Raw genomic sequence first — 24578 nt, forward strand, 5'->3', positions numbered from 1 at the left:
ATCAGGTGAGGCTGCAAACCGAGCTCGTGCAACATCGATAAATAATTTAGACAATCACTACGTGCACTACAGAATGTTACGTTTTCAAATACATGCATAAACTGCATATATTTGAATATGTAACATTCTGTATTGCATTTAGTGATTGTCAGAAGTCGGAATGAAATCAAAATTCAAAAGGACTGATCTAGTGGATGTGTGTCACGATAGAGGAAACAAAGGATAATCTTAACTTTCGTTTTGTGGTAACTTTAATGCCATTTGGTGATTTCAGACATCATACAGTACAGGGCTGCACAATTTTGTTTTAGCATCGATATCACAATGTGCGAGTCTGCAATAGTCACATTGCAGGGATCTGAAATGTAGTCTGGATTATGGTTGACCAGACATTACAGTTAACAACATAGTAAATTCATTTTAAACTTTAAACTTAGAGTGAAAGTTTATTTTTGCACGTGTGACTGTAATAATTTGAAGCAAATTTAAGCTAATAAGGCGCAATAATGTTGTAGATTAAATATGAATTGGACTTTTATACAATTAAATTCTCAAAACAAGCCAGTGTTATAATAATACATTACTTTTCAAAAAGGTGAGTAAACGTTCCTTTTAAAGCGATAAGTTGACTTAAAGTGAGTAAACGCATTGATTTTAAAGTGATTGGTTGACTTTTATATAAAAAAATGGGTAAATCAGTTGATATTAAAGCTGTTATTTGATTATTTTTATTATTACTGATATTAATATTATTATACATTATTATACAGGGATTATTTAATTCTTGCTTCTGAATAATCATAAATCAAAATCATAAATCATTGTTTATTTGCACCTTTTGTCTTTTGTATTTACCTTGGCTTGTTTTTTATTATTTTATTTTAATCAGAATCATATCAATCAATCTAAAATTATGAATTCTTTACAAGCTATTCAAATCATATGGCAAAATTGCATTTATATCGCTATATATATTGCAGTGAATGAAAGTATGTCCGTTTTTTTCCAGTATCATGCAGCCCTAATACAGAAAAAATCTGTTAATAAACTGTTTCCATATTTTGTGCTTCACGTTTTTTTCGATTTATTCATGGTTGTGAATTGCATTATGGGATGTTGCTGTGTCAATTTTTGATGTTAAAAAATTACTTCTACAGTTTAATAAAATGACTTTTATTGATATTTTAGCAGTTTAAAATAATATAAAGTATAAGAAATAATATATAGAGAAATAAGTCTGTAAAATGAACTGACAGTTTATTACAAGGTTTTTGTAGCGTAATATACAACACCAAACCAGACAATATATCACTTTAAACTATTAAATTCTTAATAAAAGTCACTTTTTCAAACTTTTCAAAGTAAAATATGTTGGAAGAAAGAACAAGATCCCATAATGCAATTCAAAAGCATAAATAAACCAGGAAAAAATAAAAAGTAAAAACAAAAACCACAAAATACGGAATACGGAATATATGCCATAGTCATTCATAAAAGCAGTTCTTAAATATTTAGAGGATGAAGTCGGTGCTAATCGGTCTAATCTCATGCTTCAAACGTTGATATATTTCACTGCTATTGTATAGCTCAAATCTGTCTTTTCTGCACACACACACACACACACACACACACACACACACACACACACACACACACACACACTGCTGCTTGCTCAAACTACTTACTATAAATGAGTTGAATCAACACACATCTTGAGTTTTTTTTTGAGACAACGTAATTGTTTTATGTTTAATCCACCTAAATGTATAAAAACAATTAAGTTAACTTAATTGATTTGTGTTGGGACAACATGAAGAAATTGTGTGGAAGCCAGCATTTTACACAGTGTAGTAAATACAGTGCATGTTACAATGAACTGTTGCTTGTTGGAGATGCTAGAAAGGGAAATGTAAACAGTGGCATTTTCGAGGGCGCACTTTATGATGCATCGAAAGTAAATTGGTGTCAAAGATGATTATAACTGACCTCACCTTCAGCTGGCTTGGCACACATATTGGTTTGTTATGTAACCCAGCGTGTGACTTTCTCTCCCCCATCACCCTTATAGGCTGTATTTATTTTCCATTGGAAAGTTCAAGATTCCTGCTGACACGCTTAACATAAACTTGGTTCTGACATTAGTCCACACTGGATAGTCATTGTGTGTTTATATGCTTTTGCAAATTCCCTGTGCAACATAAGCATATGTAAATGAACTATTAAACTCACTTACCATAGCAAAGCAGACATCAGTTCAGATTAACCTACTTAATTTTGAGTGAATATTTAGCAGTGTTAATTAATATTTAGCTTTTATTCATATTTTATCAGTGTTATGTTTTTGAAATATTTATTATTTCTATATTGGTTGGTATTTAGGGCGGTGCTTTGGCTCAGTTGTTAGCACTGTTGCATCACAGCAAGAAGGTCACTGGTTTGATTCCCAGGTGGACTAGTTGGCATTTCTCTTTGGAGTTTGCATGTTCTCCCCATGTTGCCGTGGGTTTCCTCCGGGTGCTCCGAGTTCCCCCACAGTCCAAAGACATGCGCTATAAGTTAATCGGATCAACTACATTGGGCGTAGTGCATATGGGTGTGTGTGTAAATGTGAGAATGTTGGGTTACAGTTGGAAGCGCATCCGCTGCGTAAAACATATGCTGGAATACTCTGCGGTTCATTCCACTGTGGTGACCCCTGATAAATAAGGGACTAAGCCGAAGGAAAATGAATGAATGGTTGGTATTTAACTATAGCTGAAATGAAATGTTTCTTTTTAATATTTAATAACTTTAGCGTTATATTTTAAGGAGTGAAAATGATTGTATGATTTTGAATTTTAGTTGTAACTATTATACCCCAGAAGGTGAGTGTATTTTCACAGATTTAACAATCACTTTATTTTCTCACCCTCAGGTAATATGTGTACTTTTATTATTTTATAATAAAGATTTTTGGACTGGTCAAACACATTGCAAAATCATCAAAATTTAGCTTTTTTTGTGTGTGTTAGCAATATTTGTCTATACCACTCTTTGTCATTGGAAATAAACAATGGATCCTTTCATTTTTCATTATTCTCTCTTCATATAGCGTATGACTATTACATATCCTTAAAATACTGTGATATAGCTGGGCTCGGATCGTATAGCTTTCTCACTACAGTTAATCCGCCCCAGAGTTCGTTTCAATTGAGCCGAGACCACCTCATTCAAGCGATCTCTAAGCGATTGTTTTGCTGTGGATCCAAGTGCAGTTGGTGGTTTCACATATGCCAAACAAACTGCGCTAACTGGGCAAATGAGACAGGTTCCGAAACAAAAGTTAAGGTGTGAAAGCACCCCTAGAGTGCAGTGAATGGGAGAATACAACAAACAATTGTTTGCATTCCTATTTGCTTAAATAAGAAACCTCAAATCAATTACAGGGTTATCAAGACTTTCAGAAAAAGTGTATATATATAGGGTTCTCAACTGTCCGCCACATTCTGTTTTTATGCACCATGTTTGTCATATAGTTATCTGTAGCTTAAGTGACGGCACTCTGTATTTCGCTTTTTGCTTGTACAGTGGCTCTGAACTGTCAAAACACTTCTCTAATCGCTTTTTCAGATGCAAAAAGTGAAATTGAGTTGAATTTTTTTATGATGAACGAAAGTTGGGAGGAAGTGCAGCAATAACATTGATACAACGTGAGGTTGGATTTACTTTTTAACATGCAAAAATTACGGACGAAAAATTCTGATTCAGTGCGCAATAAGCTTTACATTTACTGTCCCGCCTATTGACGCTGCCATGGAAACACCTCACAAAAGCAGTAATTTTGTTTTTTAATTTGATGCAAAGACTATCTAATACAAAGTAGGGTTGTCAGAAGTGTTGAGTTCGGTACCAATCAGTACTCCATTTACTTCTAACATTTCAGTGCGTACTTAAACACTGCTGATTGGCCATTGTGTTCAGCTGTTCAACAAAAATTACTGTAATTGGCTGTGATGGTCATCGGTTCACCATTCTTCACTGCTGTTCACCAAGTACAAACACAGATACATGGACAACAGTACTCAAATGTAATCAAGAAGGTAAAGTTCTTTACATTTCAGTACCAACTGGTTCCAAAAATCGGTACTATAAACAACCCTAATACAAAGTATAGCTTCATTAAAATACATATATTTTCTTTGTTTGTATTTATTGTTCTAAATATTCTAAATATAATCTAAATATTAAATACTTTCAAGGATTTAAGATGCTGATGACCATTAAACGGGTCCATTGGGTCCATTGAAGAAAAAATGATTAGCTAATCTGTGAAATTGTATTTATTACATTAATTATAATGTGTTATTTATATAATTTTAAGGCCAATCTTATCAGCCACTATATAATTATTTTTTTTTTCGATTGACTACAAAACAAACCACTCTTTTCTAATGAATTGCCTAAATTCCCCTAACTTCCCTAATTAACTAAGTTAAGCCTTTAAATGTCACTTTAAGCTGAATACTAGTATCTCGCAAAATAACTTCATGGCGAAGATAAAAGAAAGTTATTAGAAATTAGTTTTTGAAACAATTATGTTGAAAAATGTGTTAATTTTCCCTGTTAAACTGCACTTAGGAAATATTTTGTGATATATTATGATAATATATTATTATCTTGATGTTATGCCCAGTGTTCCTTCGAGTAGAACTTGGTACAGTTGGCACATTTATCCTCGTAGCGACTCCTTAAACTGCCTGACCTCTGTTTGTCCATTGTGGAGCGGTTTGGTGGCTGATCTCACTGTAGGAGGAATATAGATGTGTCTGTGTGTTGAGTCAGCGGCAGCACGCCAGAGCACAGCATGCACAGTCTCAGAGGTCTACCAGTCGTTTATTGTAGGGGTCTGTTTTGCAATGACACAAGAAAGCTTTCATCAAGTTACATACTTTAATTGATCAAGTCACACCTTTAAACACTATAGATTCAGATGCAAAGGCTGATTTATGATGTAGAGCTCTTATATGTTGTTGTGGTTTCTCTCCTGCGTTACCAAAACCGGTCTTTCCTGTCTACTCTCTTTAAAAGCATGAGCCAGATTCATTGTGTGTCTTTTTTTAAGCATGCTCTCTCTCTGATTTGTTCTGCTTATAGGGCTGTGTAATATTGCACAATAATTATTAGCCCATTAATATTTTGAAATATTTCTCAAGTGCTATTTAATGGCGCAAGGAAATTTTCACAGTATTTCTGATAATATTTTTTCATCTGGAGAAAGTCTTATTTGTTTTATTTTACCTGGATAAGATCATTTTTAAAACCATGTTAAGGTCAATTTTATTAGCCCCCTGATGTAATATAACCATTCTAATATAATGATTTGCCTAATTACCCTAACTTGCCTAGGTAACCTAATTAACCTAGTTAAGCCTTTAAATGTCACTTTAAGCTGAATACTAGTGTCTTGAAAAAATATCGAGTCAAATATTATGGACTGTCATCATGGCAAAGATAAAAGAAATCAGTTATTAGAATCGAGTTATTACTTGTGAGCGTCAATGCTTCCCATTCACTTTGAAATGCGTTGTGTTGCTGAACTGAATTGTGGCTCTCACTGCAGAAGTTGGGAATTTCTCAAATTTCCAAGCGCCAACGGAAGCATCAGCCAATCATATCGCTTTATGCAAATACCCCAGCTCAGACAGTAGCCGATTGTGAACTAATTTAATTGGCTGACGCTGCTATGACGATCAGCTTGAGACACGCCCTCTGCTAAGCGTTAACGCCGAAGCCCCATGTGAATCGGATGTTTTGTTTAGAAATGTGTTAGAAAAAAATCTTCTCTCCGTTAACAGAAATGTTGAAAAGATGTTAAAGAATTAAAATTGAACAGGATGTCTTATAATTCTGACTTCAACTGTATATCATATGAACAAAATAAAAAGTCTTTTCCTTCATATTATGATCTATTGTTTATTCACATTAGCCTGTATACTCTGTCTACAGGGCTCGAAATTGCGACCATTTTGGTTGCATATGCGCCCGAAATTTTATCTGTGCGACCTCAAAATAAATTTGGGAGCATTTCTGCGAGTGCTTAAAATTGTTGTGTGCGACCAGTTTTTACTGCAAAATGTTCACCACATGCGCGGATTTGGGAGACATTCACGCAGAATGCATCTCTAAGCTCTTTGTCTGCACTTTGTCATGTCAACTTGCTGCAGTAAACAAAGCCAACCAAGTCCGTAATGCTTGCCCCGCCTTCGCGCTCTTCTTATTGGCCCACCACTGCTCTAGCACTGAATGATTGGTTAATATCAGCTGTCAATCACACAGCCAGCGCCTTCTGGCTTGGGATGACCGAGAGGGCTACTACCGCGAAAAACTAAAGCGCTGAAGATGAGAATGAAAATGACACTGACAGATTTTGTTTTAGAAACCATGGCATCTAAAGTTATAAATAATGACACATCTTAGCTGTGATCATGTACTGAATGTTACTCCACCATCTACACTTTTCCAAGAGTGGATAAAAGACTTCCATTGGCTTCAAGTCGGCTATGAAAAGTCTGTGGGATGGAGTTTTCAGGTAACAGTTTGCCACATCTAGCACAAGAGCTTCAGTTTAATCCTTCATATAATCGCCGTGCAAGTGGCAGCTATATGTAAAATTGAACACTACATACACCATCGGCATCGCAAACAGGCTTACACTGACTAAGCTAATATCGCTACTCATGAAAATACTGTTATTGCTATAAACATGACGTATGCATATAATAAGGTACAGTACATTTCAAAAGCATCAGTGCAGTATCAGACAGCACTTGAGAACAGCACAGTTATACCGTTAACAGATTCATTCAAGCAGTGCGTGCAGGGCCGGTGAACGCTCCGTGTATGCTTTAGTCACTCAGTTATGTTATAAAATCTATTTTCTTGTGATAACGGGATTGCGTTGAGACATATTTTCCTCACGCTTGCATATATATATATTATTTTTTGCTTGTCAGTTTGATTACTGTTGATTTCAAATGCAATAAATCTGTTTGTATAAAACTTGTAGTAACGGTGCTCATAATTGGTGGGTGCGACTAAATTTTTAAAGTTAGGAGCACCGGTGCTGCTACCAAGCAAAGAGGTTAATTTCGAGCCCTGGTCTACATTATGCATTTATCGTTTAAATAATATTTAGTTATATTTGGAAAAACAAAAACAAACCTTTACTCACCAAGATTAGGATACGTGTTTTTGTGGGGGAACATTATTGAATCCACTGTAAATGGCTTTAGTGCAGTCCTGCGCTCACTGAGCAGCTCTGAACACCCTTTCACTGCTGCTCCTGGGCGGGATGCATATTACTGATCTGGCTAATTTAGAATGTTTTGGGTAGGATTGTTTGTTCATCTTCCACCAGCCAAGAACATTCATTTCATTTTCTATGACAGTGGTTTCAATGTAACGAGTGACCTCGTCATCTTCCCTGTCAGCTTGCTCTACATTGCTGCTTATCGCTGTACCGGAATACGCAGTGTATAAGCGACTACCGAAATACCTTGGTGGCTAGAATGACCGTTCTTTCTGAACTGGCGGCTGGTAACCGCAGTCAAATTTCGGTCTTTTTGACTTCTTCGTCATCATTTGTTTCACCTTTGCAGAAATGATTTTAATGTTGTAACAAACAAATAGATTACTTTCTCGCGCTAATCCAAATGCATCACATGACTGTTCATTACTGCGTAACCCCGAGCCTGGCCCGACCCGACCCCGTCTAAAATTCAAAAAATTAAGCACGAACCCGTCGGATTCCTTTGGGTTTGGGCAAAGATCTTCAGCTCTTCCAGCTGGGACTTGAACTAGCGCAATTCTTGCAGAGGCGACAGTGCTAACCGCTGAGCCACTGTGTTGCCCTTTTTGAATTTTATTTTAATTTTATTTTAGGTTGGGGTAAAGTTTTACATTTTTAATCAGATATTTGCCCAAGTAAGAAATACGATAACATATGAACGAGTACATTTCTAAGTGTACACTTTAAAACTCCTTTTACATGTGGTCAATACAGTGGTCCCTTGTTAATCACGGGAGTTACGTTCTAAAAATAACCCGCAACAGGCAGAATTCACAAAGTAGGATTCCTTAAGATGGTTAGTAGTACGAACGACCCTTTTTGCATCCTTGTTGAAATTTATTGCTGCTGTCGTCCGAATGTTATTTTCCTCCTCTTCCTTGTAACAAACCGAAGATTCATTTATTCCGTAATAGCACCACGTAACTTAAGACACTTACTGTACTTAGGACAATAGACAAGATGTTTATAAGTCAAGCATTACCTATCACAAATCATCAACAAATCAGCACGTTTTTGCTTCACACAACTGCTGAAATATATCGATGGCTGTTTAGATTAGCATTTTGACATTTAAATAGTCATAATAATGATAATTATTATTCTGTACCAACCAGGTGTGACTTTACCAAAAGTTGCCAATTGTTCTTAGTATCTTTCTTTTTTGTAAAACTACAAAAAGCAGGGGGAAAGTATTTAATATTTGATATTAGATACAGTATATAGTATAGATTTTGATATTTAATATAGTATTTGGCCATTTGATATTAGCAAAATTAGCATATTTGTTACACCACCAGAATAATGTGTAAGCCATGAAAAAGTGTTTGTTTAACAAAATACTGGTGGTATAAAACTGATTATAAACAAATGACCCTTGAATATTTACAAAAAGTTAAAAACATTTTTTTTACGTTTAAATCAGCTCCAGAAACAATATGCATGTGCGTTACTATCAACCGCATGCTGAGAGAAAACAAAAGTAAAACTGAAACGCAGTATAATATAGTGCAGTACTTCAAATATCCAATAGGTTGGTCAAAACCACAAGTGGTTTTTTGCACAACAATGATAGTCATTCAAAAACATGTTTTGGTGTGCCGAATCTTGTTCTTTTTTTGACGTCAGTAGCCAGCCGGATGGAAGAGGAAGGGGAGACGTAAATGGCCTGTGGGCTATTTTTTTGAGACCCCTGCTTTAGCATGTCCAGAAGTCCAACTTTTTGTGCGATGTTTAGCATCTTCCTCTGCCTTTTGGATTCTAATGCAGGTGCCTTTGACGGTGCAGAACTTTTCGTCCTCATTGGGGGGGTTTTAGGGGAGAAAAATGGCAAACATACAGAGTCTGGATAAGATTTATGTAAATTTGGCAAGCTGATCGTATTCTGTACTGTACAGGAGACACGGCACGGAGGAGATTGATTGACAGTAATCTAAAGCCGATCAGGATGAGGAACACAATGTGCTGTAAAAAAAAAAAAAACTTGTCGAAATGCACAAAAAAAATCGGCAAAAGTACACGAGGCCACGAAAGGTGAACTGCATTACAGCAAGGGACCACTGCATATATAAATTAGAAGTATATAAAACTATTATATGATTGAATTTAGAAATGGTACTGTAGTACAGTGGTTCTCAAAGTGGGGGTCTGGTCTCCCTGGGGGTCGTGGTACAAGGACAAGGGGTTGCTTGGTGATTTCCAAAACTCAAATAAATTTTATTAAACTATTTGAATTACCATATTTTATTCATAACTCTCAGAAGATAGTTAATCGTTTTTTTAAAGAAACAACAACAACAACAACATGCAAATAAAAATCTGCCATCAGCCTTTCATTTTTTTCTTAAAATATAATTAAATTAATAAATGACTATAAAAAACATTATATGGTTAATAGACTGTTGCAGTTTTGTGTTTTCAATATGCTCATGTGTATATATGCCAATAGTTGTGTCTGCAACATTTATATATTTACAGTATAACCGCCTTGAAAAATGGCGGTCACGAGTCACTGACATTGTTATTTTGGGGGTCGCGGGCTGAAAAGTTTGGGAACCCCTGCTGTAGTCCACATGTGATATGTGATGTAGTTCAACTGTATCAAAATTTTAGACTATTTCTGTCAAACTGCCATGATAACACTCTACACATCTTGTCTTCTAACAGGTGGACTTTCAGGATGCAGCAGTATTAAGGATGCTGATTGTCTAAGCTTTACTCATGATGATTGCTACCGGTTCCACCAACAACACTAATGGCACCCAGGACTTCTGCTATTCGGGCCGGATCCGCAGTACTGTGCTCCAGGGCCTGCCCTTTGGAGGAGTGCCCACTGTACTGGCCCTGGACTTTATGTGCTTTTTGGTGCGCATTACAAGTTTGCTTATTAGTTCATTTGCCAAGACTCAGCATGAATGACCCTCTTTACTCTCCTAATACACCATACTTGATCTTTGTAAGATCTTTTCAATAGGGGATATTTTATGTTTGTGTTAAGGGTTGGTTCACCCAAAAATGAAAACTGTGTTATTTATAATTCATAATTATTATTAATCCTTGTGTAATGTTCAAATTGACTACTCTTTCATTATGTTTGAGGCTGTTTTTGCCCTATTGACTTCTATTCTAACCACGTTTTTAAATGCAAAGCCATGACAGCATATATTCACTTAAGGTTTATTAGAATATGCATATTTAAATACAAGAAAAAAGCCATTATAAAGCCTTGTAAACTCCTCATATGCATATTTCTGATTGCAGAGACTCAAAATGCCTGCAGAAAAAGATGATGAGTTGTGTGTGCGAGGGTCAAACTAATCTGGATGTTCCAATAACCATCAAAAATTGAACAGCCATCAAGTTGTTTTAGTATATTAGTTCTGTCTTAGATAAAGAGAGCACACTACTCTCAAAAATAATGCATCAACTTCTCAGAGTCTGAATACATCCTTTAAAGTAGGTGCTTGTGGCAATAGTTTGTCCAGTAGCCAAATTACTATCAATGCCTCCTCTCCAGCAACCTGATAATATTATCGCAGCAATTAGCAAATGACAATGATCCCGTCCATTACTGATGGAAAAAATCCAGCGCTACTTTTTCTAATTTAAGAGGCGGTTGCTTTCCAAATCCTTGATTCTACATTACCTGACAAAAGTCTTGTCATTGATCCCAATTTTTAGGAGCAACAAATAATAATTTGACTTCTAGTTGATCATTTGGAAAAGTGGCAAATGGTAGATTTTTCAGATGAATCATCTGTTGAACTGCATCCCAATCAGCACAAATACTGCAAAAGACTGCAAAAGTCAATTTTGGTGAAGGAAAAATCATGGTTTGGGTTTATGTTCAGTATGGGGGTGTGCGAGAGATCTGCAAAGTGGATGGCAACATCAACAGCCTGAGGTATCAAGACATTTGTGCTGCTCATTACATTACAAACCACAGTAGAGGGCAAATTCTTCAGCAGGATAGCGCTCCTTCTCATACTTCAGCCTCTGCATCAAAGTTCCAGAAAGCAAAGAAGGTCAAGGTGCTCCAGGATTGGCCAGCCCAGTCATCAGACATGAACATTATTGAGCATGTCTGGGGTAAGATGAAGGAGGCATTAAAAATGAATGCAAAGAATCTTGATGAACTCTGGGAGTCCTGCAGGAACACTTTCTTTGCCATTCCAGATGACTTTATTAATCAGTGATTTGAGTCAGTGCAGAGATGTATGGATGCAGTCCTCCAAGCTCATGATGGAGTCAGACACAATATTCATTCTGTCTCCACTGCAGCAGGACTTTATATTCTATACTGGACATTATTTCTGTTCAGTGACAAGACTTTTGTCTAAGCAAAGTCAGACCTTACTGCCCTAATGAAATCATTAAAAATGAAGGCATGATCATATTTTATTTTTTTTGTAAAATAAGCATCATATAGAGGCCTTTGCCTTTCATATAAGCCACTTCTGATATCAAATGATCAACTAAAGGTCAAGCTATTATTTGTTGTTTCTAGAACTTGGATAGGCAACAAGACTTTTGTCAGGTAGTGTATGCTCTTCAGACATTCCACCCAAGCTGCTGCAAATGTCACCATGAAGCATTTGAAGACGCACCATGTGCCTCAGCTTAATAAACCTTAACCAACGCAAAAAAATCTTTAGATTGTTGCATAGTACAATTAATGTTTGATCTGTGTCAAATTGCTTATACTTCTTTTAAATTTTTATTTATCTATTGTCAGTCACTTTGGATAAAACTGGCTGCTAAATGCATATGGTAAATGTTATTAAACAGACTAAGGCGGCTAATGACGTGTAAAACTGATTTCAATTTCGTCAACATCTTCAGGGTTATGCAGTTACATATTTCTAATAGTCCTGGGTTAAGAAAAAAAATCCAAGATGTTCTTGTTTTCCTGTGGTTCAAAATTTGAGCACTTTAGGAATGTGCTTTTCACAATCATGTTTGGTTTGCGTGTGCTGTTTGTCATTTTTGCAGTTTGTGGATTTGTGATTGAATGCATGTGTGGAATGATATGGGAATGTCATTGTGTAATATGTATGTTATGTGTCTGCAGGTGCTGCTATGTGTGTTTTCTTTCTTGAGGAAGGTGGCTTGGGATTATGGCCGCCTCGCTTTGGTCTCTGATGCTGACAGGTAAAAAAAAAAAAAAGATTCCAAAACAATGCAATATGCAGTTTTAAACAAAAGTGTATTTACAGATTGACATACAGTGGGGGAAATAAGTAATAAACACGTCACCATTTTTCTCAAAAAAGATATTTCTAAAGATATTGTTCACTTAAAATTTTCATCTGATGTTGGCAACAACCAAAGAAATCAATATATGCCAAGAAAACAAAACCAATAAGTTTACAAATAAAGTTATGTTTAATATAATGAAATGACACAGGGGAAAAAGTATTGAACACATGAAAAAAGGGAGGTGTAGAAAGGCAGTGAAAGCCCAGACAGCTGCTGAAATCTCTCAGAAGTTCTTTAGCGGCCCTCTGCCCATCCTCAGTGTAAATGAATATCAGCTGCTTCAGTCCAACATCTACATCAGCAGGAGAATGAAGATGAAACCAGAGTGGACATTTCAGCAAGACAATGATCCAAAACACAGCCAAGAACACTCTCAAATGCTTTCAGAGAAAGAAAATCAAGCTGTAGAATGGCCCAGCCAATCACCTGAACCCAATAGAGAATCCAAAATAAAGCTCAGATTTGACAGACGAGACCCACAGAACCATCAAGGTTTTGACACACTGATGAAGTCTGTGAAAAACTCACCCCTAGTTCAGCACTCTCTCCTTGTGTCATTGTATTGTTATTACACAGAACTCATTTTTCAGATATTTTTGTTTTGTTTTATTTTTACGTTTGTATTGTTTGGGCTTTTACCAAATCTGCTTCAATTTCATGTCAACAGCTCCTTTAAAAATATTATTCCCAGGAAAAAAACATGTTTAATACTCATTTCCCACCCCGTAGGACTTGTTTTCTCATTGTTATCATTGCTGTAATAGTTATCATTTGCTTTAAAGCAGTGTTTAATAAAAAAATAAGTATAGAAGTTAGTATAAAAAGTCACAAAGGCACTATTCCAACTCTATTCCAAGAGACCCAAATCACAGCCTCAGCTGGCTGCATTATCACAGCATGCTCTTGACCCCAATCTAACCCAAAACAAGCACTCATCTGAGTCATTTTCTCCAAAAATCAGACTATGTTTACAGCTGGATGTTTGATGCATCAGCCTTGACTCTGACTTGAGGATATACATGATAAAATTGATCTGAACACTGCAAGGCAGCAGCCTGCATAATGGCTTTAGCTAATGGATTGGTTGTTCAGATCTGAAGCTTCTGTCTTTCCAAAAGCTCAGCCAGTATTATTCAATTAGTAACGTGACCCTGCCTTTCAATCACACTCGCATCCTGAGATTTCAAATCTCATTCGAGTGCCGCGTAAGTGTACAAGAGATTGTGTTTATTGGAGATCTGATTATGTTCCGGCCATCTTTTTACACATTTTTGTCCAGTCAGGTCCCCCTTTTTGACTACTCTGATGTCTAAAAGCTGCTCTCCGTGTTTCAGGATAGCACATGAGTTGGATACAATACTCTTTAATAAACTCTTAGGTGCCACAGTCATTTTTTCCGTATTCAGGGTGTCGAGGGGGTCTTAAATTCACAGAAATATTGACTTGTAGGTCTTAAATCATTTTAAACTGGTCTTAATTTTCTTATGTACATGTAAGGTTATGTGTCCAACACCCATACAGTCACTGACAATCCATATCAAAAAATGAACTCTATTTACCAGTATGGTTTAATTATCTTCCTCACAATAGCATTTGTAAGTTCTCCATGTATTTATAGACCATACTGACCTGGGCAGACTGTTGTACATTTAGTTTATTATAGCTTTTAAACCTTGTCAATGAAAGGTTATATTGAAAAAAAGTGTATGTATGGTTTGCTTGTTTGACATTATTTAAGTATTATTCAAGTAATTTTTTTATGGGGCAATTAAAAATACTTTGGGTTTAGTGCTGTATAATTTTCATTCACAACAGTCTTAAAAAGTCTAGTGAAACCAGAAGAACCCCTAATATTATAAAAGATCTTACAAAGTACTTTGCAGTAAATTAGCACATATAACCACAAAAAGCCCAAAAAAGTCATCTTAAGCATTCATTAATCTATCTTTGAACATTTGTTTGTGTAAATATTTCCCTGATTACACACCTACATACATATATCTACATACTATATTATAAACTTCATAAAAGTTGCATGGTGTCAAGAAAATTAAATAGTGGAGTTCCTCTTACACATTAGCCATGCATTACATATTTAATGAATAATTCATCACGCAGTTACTGCACTTTTAACATGGTTTCCACATTTACATGTTTGTCTCAAGGCATTTTAGAAATATTTGCCCATAAAATGGTCTCATTCACAGATTGGCAATAAATGGGTCAAGCTGTCTTTACAAGTTAGAATGTGTAAAGTTTGTGTGGACAGTAAAGCTGTTGACAAAACTTAAAGCCACATGCTTTTAGCTATATAAATATATAAAGAAAATATCATATATAAACCATTCTTTTTTAGTATTTCTATTTGAATTTATAATACAAAAGTGGATTTTTCCTCAGTGTATTTAGGCTTATGGGCAGTGCACCAGCATATAGTGCCATTGTGCTTCCAGTGTCCCAAGTTCGAGTCCCGGCTCACAGACTTTCCTATCATAATGAAGGCAACAAAAAAAAAATCTTTACCTATGAAAGGCTTGAAGCTTACACTGCTATTCTGAACCAATAGTCGGAAACAGAAAGCAGTTGAAGGATGGCGTGTTTAAATCCATTATTTATCTGACTCCATTGTAATTAATCTGACTCCATTAAAGTTGTTATCATTATTGATAAAGAGAAAGAATCTCTACGTCTTAAAGCAGGCAAAGTTGTTTATTAAGTTACATGTTTAAATATACAGACATTAGAATGAAACAAACTAACATACTGTATAAAGAAATTAGCTGTAACATATGCACTGCTGAGCAACAAAGACAGTGAAACTGCCTTTGTTAGCATATGAGGCTACGCACCAGTGTGCGGGAGATGCAGAGTAAAAGCCATTCTCCCAGATCAACAGTTACCTTTCTTTCTTATACCCTGAGCAAAGCATTGTCAAACATGAGTGAAAACCAACCCCCAAAAACAGCTGAACGTGAGAGCAAAGTTGAAGAGATGAAGTGGGGGAGAAGTACATTAACATACTCTCCTCAGGCCATGACCCAACAATAGTAAATATATTGTAGATTGAAACACAATTAATCAATGTCTCTCTTGATTTCATCACTACAACACTGAAGTCATAAACTGTCAAATGACACCAAACATGACAAAGTTATCTGAAGGAAAAACACAAGTAGATGAATTGTGTATGGCGAAGAGCACATGGTTACTCTAAGCAAATGGCAGAGATGTGTATCAGAGCTGTGAGGAACTCTGCCTCTCCAGGAGGACTCATCCCATGCTTGGAATGTCTCAGTAGTCCTTCATTAGCATAGAAGGAAATGTATATCATATTTTCTCAGCTTACACCTAAAAAAGTAGATTTTAAATGTCTTTTGACTTCTAACATCAATTACTTTTCCTTTCTGACTGTCATTGTCCTTCCGGTGCTCCAAGTTCGAGTCCCGACTCACACTCACAGACTATTCTATTCTAATAAAGGCCAAAGCGACAAAAAATAAATCTTTAACAAAAAAAAAAGTAGGGCGCAGTAGGTAGTGCCGTTGCCTCACAGCAAGAAGGTCGCATGTTCAAGCCTCGGCTCAGTTGGCGTTTCTGTGTGGAGTTTGCATGTTCTCCCTGTGTTCGCGTGGGTTTTTTCCGGGTGCTCCGGTTTCCCCCACAGTCCAAAGACATGCGGTACAGGAGAATTGGTTAGGCTAAATTGTCTGTAGTGTATGAGTGTATGTGTGTAGATGTTTCCCAGAGATGGGTTGCGGCTGGAAGGGCATCCGCTGCGTAAAAAGTTGCTGGATAAGTTGGCGGTTCATTCCGCTGTGGCGACCCCGGATTAATAAAGGGACTAAGCCGACAAGAAAATGAATAAATAAATGAATGAATGAAACAAAATAAGTTAATTTTAAATGTATTTTGATATCTAACACCAATTACTTTTGTGTTCTGACTGTCATTGTGCTTCCATTGCCCCAAGTTCGATCCCGACTCATAGATATATTATCTTAACAAAAGCAAAAAATATAAAAAAAATTAATCATTTACAAAAAAAAAGTAGATTTTAAATGTCTTGTGACATCTAACACCAATTACTTTTGCATTTTGACTGTCATTCTGCATCTGGTGTCCCAAGTTTGAGTCCCGGCTTACAGATTATCCTATCCTAATGAATGCAAAAACCTCAAAAAAAAAATCTTATAAGCAAACTGTACAGTTAAATGTCTCTTGAAGAAGCAGTATCAGCAGATATTAAGCAGACAGTCTACTAATGCTTAAATAGACCATCAAAATAAAGTGTTATCTAAATCTTTAACAAAATACTAGATTTTAAATGTCTTATGACATATAAAACACCAATTAATTTTGCATTCTGACTGCCATTGTGCTTCTGGTGCCCTAAAGTCAGGTCCCGGCTCACAGATTACCCTGTTCTAATAAAGGAAACAACTACAAAAAAGAAAAAAAAAAACTTTAACAAAAAAGTAAATTTAAATGTCTTGTGACATCTAACACCAATTACTTTTGCATTCTGACTGTCATTATGCATCTGGTGTCCCAAGTTCGAGTCCCGGCTCACATATTACGTTATAAAAATGAATGCAACAACGTCAAAAAAAAAATCTTGGTCACTCTTTATTTTGGTGGTCCGTTTGTTGTAATTACGTTACATTGCATCCTCATGCCAACTAATGCTCAATAGGTTATGAGTAAACTGTACAGTTGGGGTTAGGCTTAGTGTAGGTTAACATGTACTTGCAAAGTTTCTTATAATGAGTTAAATGTCTCTTGATGAAGCAGTATCAGCAGATATTAAGCAGACAGTCTACTATTGCTTAAATAGACCATCAAAATAAAGTGTTATCTAAATCTTTAACAAAAAAAGTAGATTTTAAATGTCTTGTGACATCTAACACCAATTAATTTTGCATTCTGACTACCATTGTGCTTCTGGTGTCCCAAGTTCGAGTCCCAGCTGACAGATTATCCTATCTTAACGAAAGCAAAAACTCCTAAAAATAAATCTTCAACAAAAACAATTACTCTAGGATTCTGACTGATCTGATTAGATGTACGAGCTTGCGTTGACCAGCAGAATCAGAGTCAAGTAAATCATTGAATATTTATCATTGTCCATCTTACATGAGAAATAGTCTCATCTTCCACAGAATGAGTGATCACATATTTTGACTAGTTTCTGTATGTCATGCATGAACTTGATGAATTTCCTTTCCCTCAACAGTAGGCGGAATAAACACTATCAGCGTCTGGACGAGCAGGAATAGTATGTTTTGTTTTTTGTTTTATTTTTTTCCTCTGTCTTCCAAGGATGCATTGTGTCTGCTTTGTGAATTCTGGCCTTTCTTCTGCTGTGCGCTCTGTCTGGTGGACTTGGGATTTAATTCATTCACTGTGTACTTGTTTCCTAATATCTCTTTTTATTTCTTTCTATTGGCCTTTTTAAAATTCACTTCTTTCCTAGAGTCCATTGGTTGAGGGTTTCTCGAAATAATCATCCCATTTACCTGAGCTAATTGATATATAATGTGTCTCTTGCTGATTTCTGACTTTTAAAGGTGAAATGTGTAATTTTAACTAAAATGAGTTGTATTAAACTGGTTTCCTGAACTATACTACAATATTTACCAATTTGTGTTTTATATCATTGGGTTAAACTTTTACTTGGACAGTACACCTCTCAATCATAAACAATTGAAGTCTGAATTATTTGCCCTCCAGAATCATTAGCTCCCCCGAATATTTTTCCCCAGTTTCTGTTTTAACGGAGAGAAGATTTCTCCAACACATTTCTAAATGAAATAGTTTTAATAACTCATTTCTAATAACTGATTTCTTTTATCTTTGCCATGATGATGGTACATTATATTTGACTAGATATTTTCAAGATACTTCTATTCAGCTTAAAGTGACATTTAAAGGCTTAACTAGGCAGGTAATAATAACAATATGGCCCTTAAAATGGTTATTAAAAAATTAAAGCTGCTTTTATTATATCCGAAATAAAACAAATAAGACTTTTTCCAGAAGAAAAAATATTATAGAATATACTGTGAAAAAATCCTGAATCTGTTAAACATCATTGGGGAAATATTCAACTAAATTCACAGGAGGGTGTATAATGTTGACTTCAGCTGTACATAGTTCATCTTAGGGATGCACCAATCCTGATACCTGGATCGGATATTGGTTCGATACCGCATATTTTTGCTGGATCGGGTATCGCCAGTTGGCACCAATCCAAATCCGATCTTGCGCACGCGCTATATTCAGTGTAATTTATAAGCCAACAAAAGCCGCGAAGGTAGCCTATTACAAGGCACTGGAAAGTCGTCATGTAGGCCTACTATGTCCCAAATGTTCTGAAGCCATTCTATAGTTTAATGTGAAGTACAGATGAATATTCACATGCTTAAATTTAGCGATTCCCGCCACTGCACCTGTCAATCATTCTCCATTCATTTACAATACACACTGCGTGTCATGTTCACGACAACACGAAAAACTCCCCAAGATAATTTGTTCCTGTTAGTTTTAATAATCAGTGGAGAAACGCCTTTAGCTCTGCATTAAATGGGTTCATTTTGACCCGTAACATGGAGCTTATTGCTGTTTTCACATCATGTTGCGCTGTTAGGTCAGCAGATCGCATTCGCAACACTGGGTTATTACCTGCTCTTCACACACAAAGTAGCCCTACCTGAAAGTTTAAATTAGAAAAGGCTCAAATATACATTGGACAGATCCTCAACACACTGATTTCTTCCCTTTGTGCTGCTGTTTTGAAAGTGTCCGCAGATACCAGAGGGCTGCGCGCTGTGATGCATCAAGCGCACCGGCTGCGCAGAAGCGACTTGCGCTGCTCCGTAAAATTATTAAGAGTTTGTTCTCTCTTCCTTCCGACTGAGTTTATTCTTTAGAGGTGAATACGTGTGGTGCTAATAGTTTGTAAAGCCTGGCTCATTGTGGTCAAAGTAGTTGATTAAATTAATACAAGTGAAGCCGACGGCCCGGCGCATATGAATTGTCATTACCAGAAAATGATTTACCCTAATATAGGCTCCTCTGAAACTGTCAATATTTCGCTGTCATTTTATTTATATTAATATTTTATTTAAGACTTGTTTGTCAGTTTGTGCGCTGAATTTTATAAGCTGACCTTGTTTTGAAATTCACCTCAAATATTCTTGTTTATTTTGTAGATGACTGACCGAAACAAATACATTAAAATAAACAACAAATTATACACTCTCAGAAATAAAGGTACGCGAGCTGTCACTGGGGTGGTATCTTTTCAAAAGGGACATATTTCTACTTGAAGGGTCCATAATGGTACCTCAAAAGTATATAGTAGTACCTACAAATTTTAAGAGGAACACTTTTGTACTTTTTAGGTACTAATATGTACACTTGAGGTATTAATATGGACCTTTTAGCTACAAATTTGTATCTTTCAAAAAGGTACCCAACCAGTGACCGCTCGTGTACCTTTATTTTTGAGTGTACCAAACGAAATTTGTTTCAAAAAGATAATTTTTCAGACAAAAAATAAATGCTTCAGACATGCTTTCAGTTTCTCCATCTCACTCGCGGCGAGTTTAGGCGAGGGAAAGTTTAAGTAAAACTGGCCTCAGACGGTTTAGTTTAGTCTGCTTCAAACCTGCAGGAAAATATCAGGCTTTGCTAAAAGGCAGGTTATATTACCAAAGATTAGGGTCAATAGTGGTAGCCTATTACAGATTTCCAAGACAATTCCTAATATTAAAAAAGAAAACATAAGCTGGACCACAACAGATCAATGTCAAAACGAATGCTCAAATAATGTAGCCTATAGTTTATAGCAAGCATCATGATTTTAGTTAGATTGTGCCATCTATCATATAGAGTAGGCTTATAGTAGGGCTGCTCGATTTTGGGGAAAAATCATAATCATGATTATTTTGGTCATAATTGAAATCACAATTATTTAAAACGATTACTGTCAAAGTCAAAATTATTTGCGCTCCTGAGAATAAAAAAAAAAAATAATTTTCCCAAATGATGTTTAACAGAGCAAGGAATTCTAACAGTATTTCCTCTTATATTTTTTCTTCTGGAGAAAGGCTTTTTTATTTTTACTTTGGCTAGAATAAAAGCAGGTTTAAATATTTTGAAACCCATTTTAAAGTCTATAATATTAGCCCCCTTAAGCAATATATTTTTTGATTGTCTGTAGAAGAAACTACTGTTATACAATGACCTGCCTAATTACCCTAATTAAGCCTTTAAATCGCACTTTGAATCTGAATGCTTGTATTTTGAAAAATATCTAGTCAAATATTATGTGCTGTCATCATGACAAAGATAAAATAGATCAGTTATTAGAAAAGAGTTATTAAAGCTATTATGTTCAGAAATCTTCTTTCCATTAAACAGAAATGGGGGGGGGGGGGGGGAAGGGTTGCTAATATTCAGGAGGGCTAATAATTCAGACTTCAACTGAGTTATTTTCCACCCTGCAATGGAAAGAGAAATAAATACAATAGAATAAAATATAAAGCAAACTGTACTTTAAGCATCTTCTCTTCAAGAAACACTTTAGCTACAAGTCCTTCAGTCAAGAGCAGAGAGGCATGTTCTCCATTTGTTGTTTGATTAATAATCATAAAAACAGGCGGCAGAAGGATTATCGCGCGCTGTCTCTTTAATAGTTTCTTTTTCGCATCTCTTTTGATTCTCAACTCGTTTGTTTATCACACAAATGATGGTTGACATGAATAATCACTAAACACTGCGTTTTGACACCTATTTGACCATTAAAGCGCTCATGTTAAGATGACTTTAGATGTGTGTGCTGACTGCGCTCTGCTCGTCTCAGTGTGCGAGTGAGACCGAAAGCTGACTGCATGCTTCAATTCTGTGTGCGCGCGGCACACAGAATCATGCGGTCTTTCGCACTTTTAAGAGCAACACGTGTACAACTGGAAAGGGGGCAGTAAATGATGCAATAATCGTTTATCTCGATTAATGATTTTTCATTATCGTTGGAAGGCATAATCGAAATCGGATTTTCGATTAATTGCACAGCCCTAGCTTATAGGTGTGCTATTTTTACTAAAAAAGATATATCATTTCAGCACCAGAACTATAGAAACTGGATTAGGTTAAAAATAATAATATTAATAAAACAGCACAGTATCGGGATTGGATCTGTATTGATCGATACTTAAAATTTTGGGATCGGATTGGTTCCAAAAAAATGGTATCAGTGCATCCCTAGTTAATCTACAAATAACAATATAATGTACATTTGAAGTCAGAATTATTAGCCTCCTTTTGAGTTTTTTGGATTTTTTTAAATATTTCCCAAATCCTGTTTTACAGAGCAAGGAAATTTTCACAGTATGTCTGATAATGTTCTTCTGGAGAGAATTTTAAGGTCAAATTTATTAGCCCCTTTAAGCAATTTTTTTTTCGATAGTCTACAGAACAAACCATCATTATACAATAACTTGCCTAATTATCTCAACCTGCCTAGTTAACCTAATTAACCAAGTTAAGCCTTTAAATGTCACTTTAAGCTGTATAGAAGAGTCTTGAAAAATATCTACTAAAATATTATTCATTGTCATCATAGCAAAGATAAAATAAATCAGTTATTAGAGATGAATGATTAAAACTGTTATGTTTAGAAATGTGTTGAATTAATCTGCTCTCTGCTAATAATTCTGACTTCAACTTTATTAATTCGTACATTAAGGTTTTCTAAAAGGTAATGTCAATAATTTTAAAAGTTTTTTTTTAGTAAGAACGACACTGTTAAACTCTTCAGTAAGTCAAACTACAAGTGGATTTCTGTGTTTCTGCATTGCAAAAATTACACACTTCACCTTTACATTATGTTTTCGTTCCTTGAAGCGTGCACTTTCTGGCCAGGGTCTTAACACCCTATAGGTCCCACAGGGAAGAGGCTTACATGGAGAGGTAAAAAGCATCATGTGGTGACATAGAAAACCCCTGTGTGTCTTGAAGACCAATAGTTCTGAAGGATAACTGTGATTTGTACAGTTGTTTGATTGTTTTCTCATTGACAGATGAATAGGATTGAGTGCCCTCCTGAAGTGGTTTTGTGTAATCCGTCAAAATATGTTTAGATATTGTAGTCAATCAGAGAATCACACATAGACTGGCTCTAAAAGATATGTTATGCAATTGTGCATACTGACAATACTTCAGAAAGCAAGCTATCAAATAAATTGGCAGTATGTATTTGTAAAGAAAGCACACTCTCCATGTGAAATGCAGTTGCAATGCATTGACTGAAGCTCAAAATTGTAATCATTTTAAGTGTGTGGCTTTTGGAAGCATTGTATCCTGCAGTAGAGTTGTTTGTGTTTCTTGACGAGTCTTTCTCTGTATAACATTCTCTAAATTGATGCTCCTCTATCTGCATGTTCCTCTCCTTTCTAGGTTTTACTGCAGTTTCTCTGTAATGCAGTCTGTGTGTATAACACCTCAGTCGCTGATGCTAACTCTGTGTTCCAGTTTGTACGCACAGTCACTTATTGCTGCATTCCCAACATGTGGTTAGCCTCGATGTGGCCTGATGTAGCCTGAGTAATCCGAGTAAGGAAAACCTAGCAGTGCCCATCACCTATTAATTAGCTGACATCAAACTGACGCCATGAAGATGCTCAGATTAAGTTAGGAAGAGTTCATCCAGAATTCAAATTTCAAGTGTTATTTCAAGTCTAGTTGCACATAAATGTAGAGTTTAAGTTACAATTTTTTTCCAATATTTCCTAAACGATGTTTAACAGATAAAAGAATTTTTCACACTATTTCCTATAAGGTTTTGTTTTTCTGTAGAAAGTCTTATTTGGTTTATTTCAGCTAGAATAAAAGGTGTTTTTATTTTATTTTTAAACCACTTTAAGGTCAATATTATTAGCCCCCTTAATCAGCATTTTTATTTGATTGTTTACAAAACAAACATCTTTATACAGAGATTGTAAATTAACCTATTTAAGCCTTTAAATGTCACTTTAAGCTGAATACTAGCTGTTTTAAAAAAAGGTCTATTTAAATATTATGTACTGTCATCATAGCAAAGATAAAATAAATCAGTTATTAGAAATGAATAAATAAAACTATTCTGTTTAGAAATGTGTTTAAAAAAATCTGCTCTCCGTTAAACAGAAATTGGAGGAAAAAAATACACAAGGGCTAATAATTCTGGCTTGAAAAAAAGTATTCATTGGATTTACTAAATTTATTTAAGGTGAGTGGTTGCTAACAATGGATATGGGCTGAATTTAAACGAACAGATTTTAAGTTGAACATGTATAAATTTAATTTGATTATTTAAATTCAGCCCATATAAATGCAACAATTTTGCTAAAATGCTGTAGGGCTGCACAATACTGGAAAAATCTGTGATGTTGTTGAGTATTGTGAAAACATTATTTCTTAAAAATTGACTTTTCCCTAGAAAAATGCTGTTTTTAATTAGCTCTGTTTTTATCTATTTTTATCTATCTATATATTCGTTGTCTATTTAAATATTATTTACTGTCATCATGGCAAAGATAAAATAAATCGGTTTTTAGAAATTAATAATTAAAACTATTCTGATTAGAAATGTGTTGAAAAAAATCTGCTCTCCCTTAAACAGAAATTGGAGGAAGAATATACAGGAGGGCTAATAATTCTGACTTCATCTGAATATTGACTGAGACTGTCACAAATAACACAACTAATTCTGTGTTATTTGCTGGAAATAAACAAAAAGCTGTATATGTTTGCATTGATTAAAGACTTAGTTCTCACAAAAATGACAATTCTTTCAATAATTACACACCTTCGTGCCTTTTTTCAACCCCTCAACACCTTCGCTCATCTTCCAAACCCAAATTAAGATATTTTAAATGAAATCTGAGAGCTTCCTCATGGTCCAGTGGTTCTGATACGTCCAGAAAAGGGACAAAAAACATTGTCAAAACAATCC

At 35.5% G+C, this 24578-nt stretch overlaps 2 protein-coding genes and 2 long non-coding RNA genes across 17 annotated transcripts in view; 2 read left to right on the plus strand and 2 right to left on the minus strand.

The window, feature by feature from the left end:
- slc29a1a (solute carrier family 29 member 1a) overlaps positions 1 to 24578 on the minus strand; it is a 378565-nt gene that overhangs the window by 176300 nt on the left and 177687 nt on the right. The window lies entirely within an intron of this gene.
- Positions 1 to 24578, plus strand: part of tmem63ba (transmembrane protein 63Ba) — an 81329-nt gene that overhangs the window by 20567 nt on the left and 36184 nt on the right. For 5 of the 12 annotated variants that reach the window (XR_015506444.1, XR_015506443.1, XR_015506445.1 and 2 more), the window contains exons 2-4: positions 9992 to 10189; positions 12396 to 12475; positions 17817 to 17858. Coding sequence is in view for 3 of the 12 variants with exons in the window: in XM_087279825.1 (XP_087135951.1) it covers positions 10046 to 10189; positions 12396 to 12475; positions 17817 to 17858 (266 nt within the window). In the remaining 9 variants the exon portion in view is untranslated. Of the gene's footprint in view, positions 1 to 8517; positions 9194 to 9238; positions 10190 to 12395; positions 12476 to 17816; positions 17859 to 24578 lie in introns of those variants that run through there. The other 7 variants (XR_015506448.1, XR_015506447.1, XR_015506449.1 and 4 more) reach the window with 3 other exon arrangements.
- The window catches only part of LOC147834315 (uncharacterized), a 60400-nt gene continuing 39630 nt past the window's right edge, over positions 3809 to 24578 (minus strand). The window contains exon 6 of one of the 2 annotated variants that reach the window (XR_015506481.1): positions 3809 to 4885. This is a non-coding gene — a long non-coding RNA (uncharacterized LOC147834315). Of the gene's footprint in view, positions 4886 to 12512; positions 12876 to 24578 lie in introns of those variants that run through there. The other variant, XR_015506479.1, reaches the window with a different exon arrangement.
- On the plus strand, positions 18736 to 23411 carry LOC147841202 (uncharacterized). Its single transcript, XR_015506518.1, has 2 exons — positions 18736 to 20488; positions 21672 to 23411. It is a non-coding gene; the product is annotated as an uncharacterized LOC147841202 (long non-coding RNA).

This window comes from Danio rerio, chromosome 13 (genome assembly GCF_052040795.2).
Source record: "Danio rerio strain M-AB ecotype USA chromosome 13, GRCz13ab, whole genome shotgun sequence".
Lineage (NCBI taxonomy): Eukaryota > Metazoa > Chordata > Actinopteri > Cypriniformes > Danionidae > Danio > Danio rerio.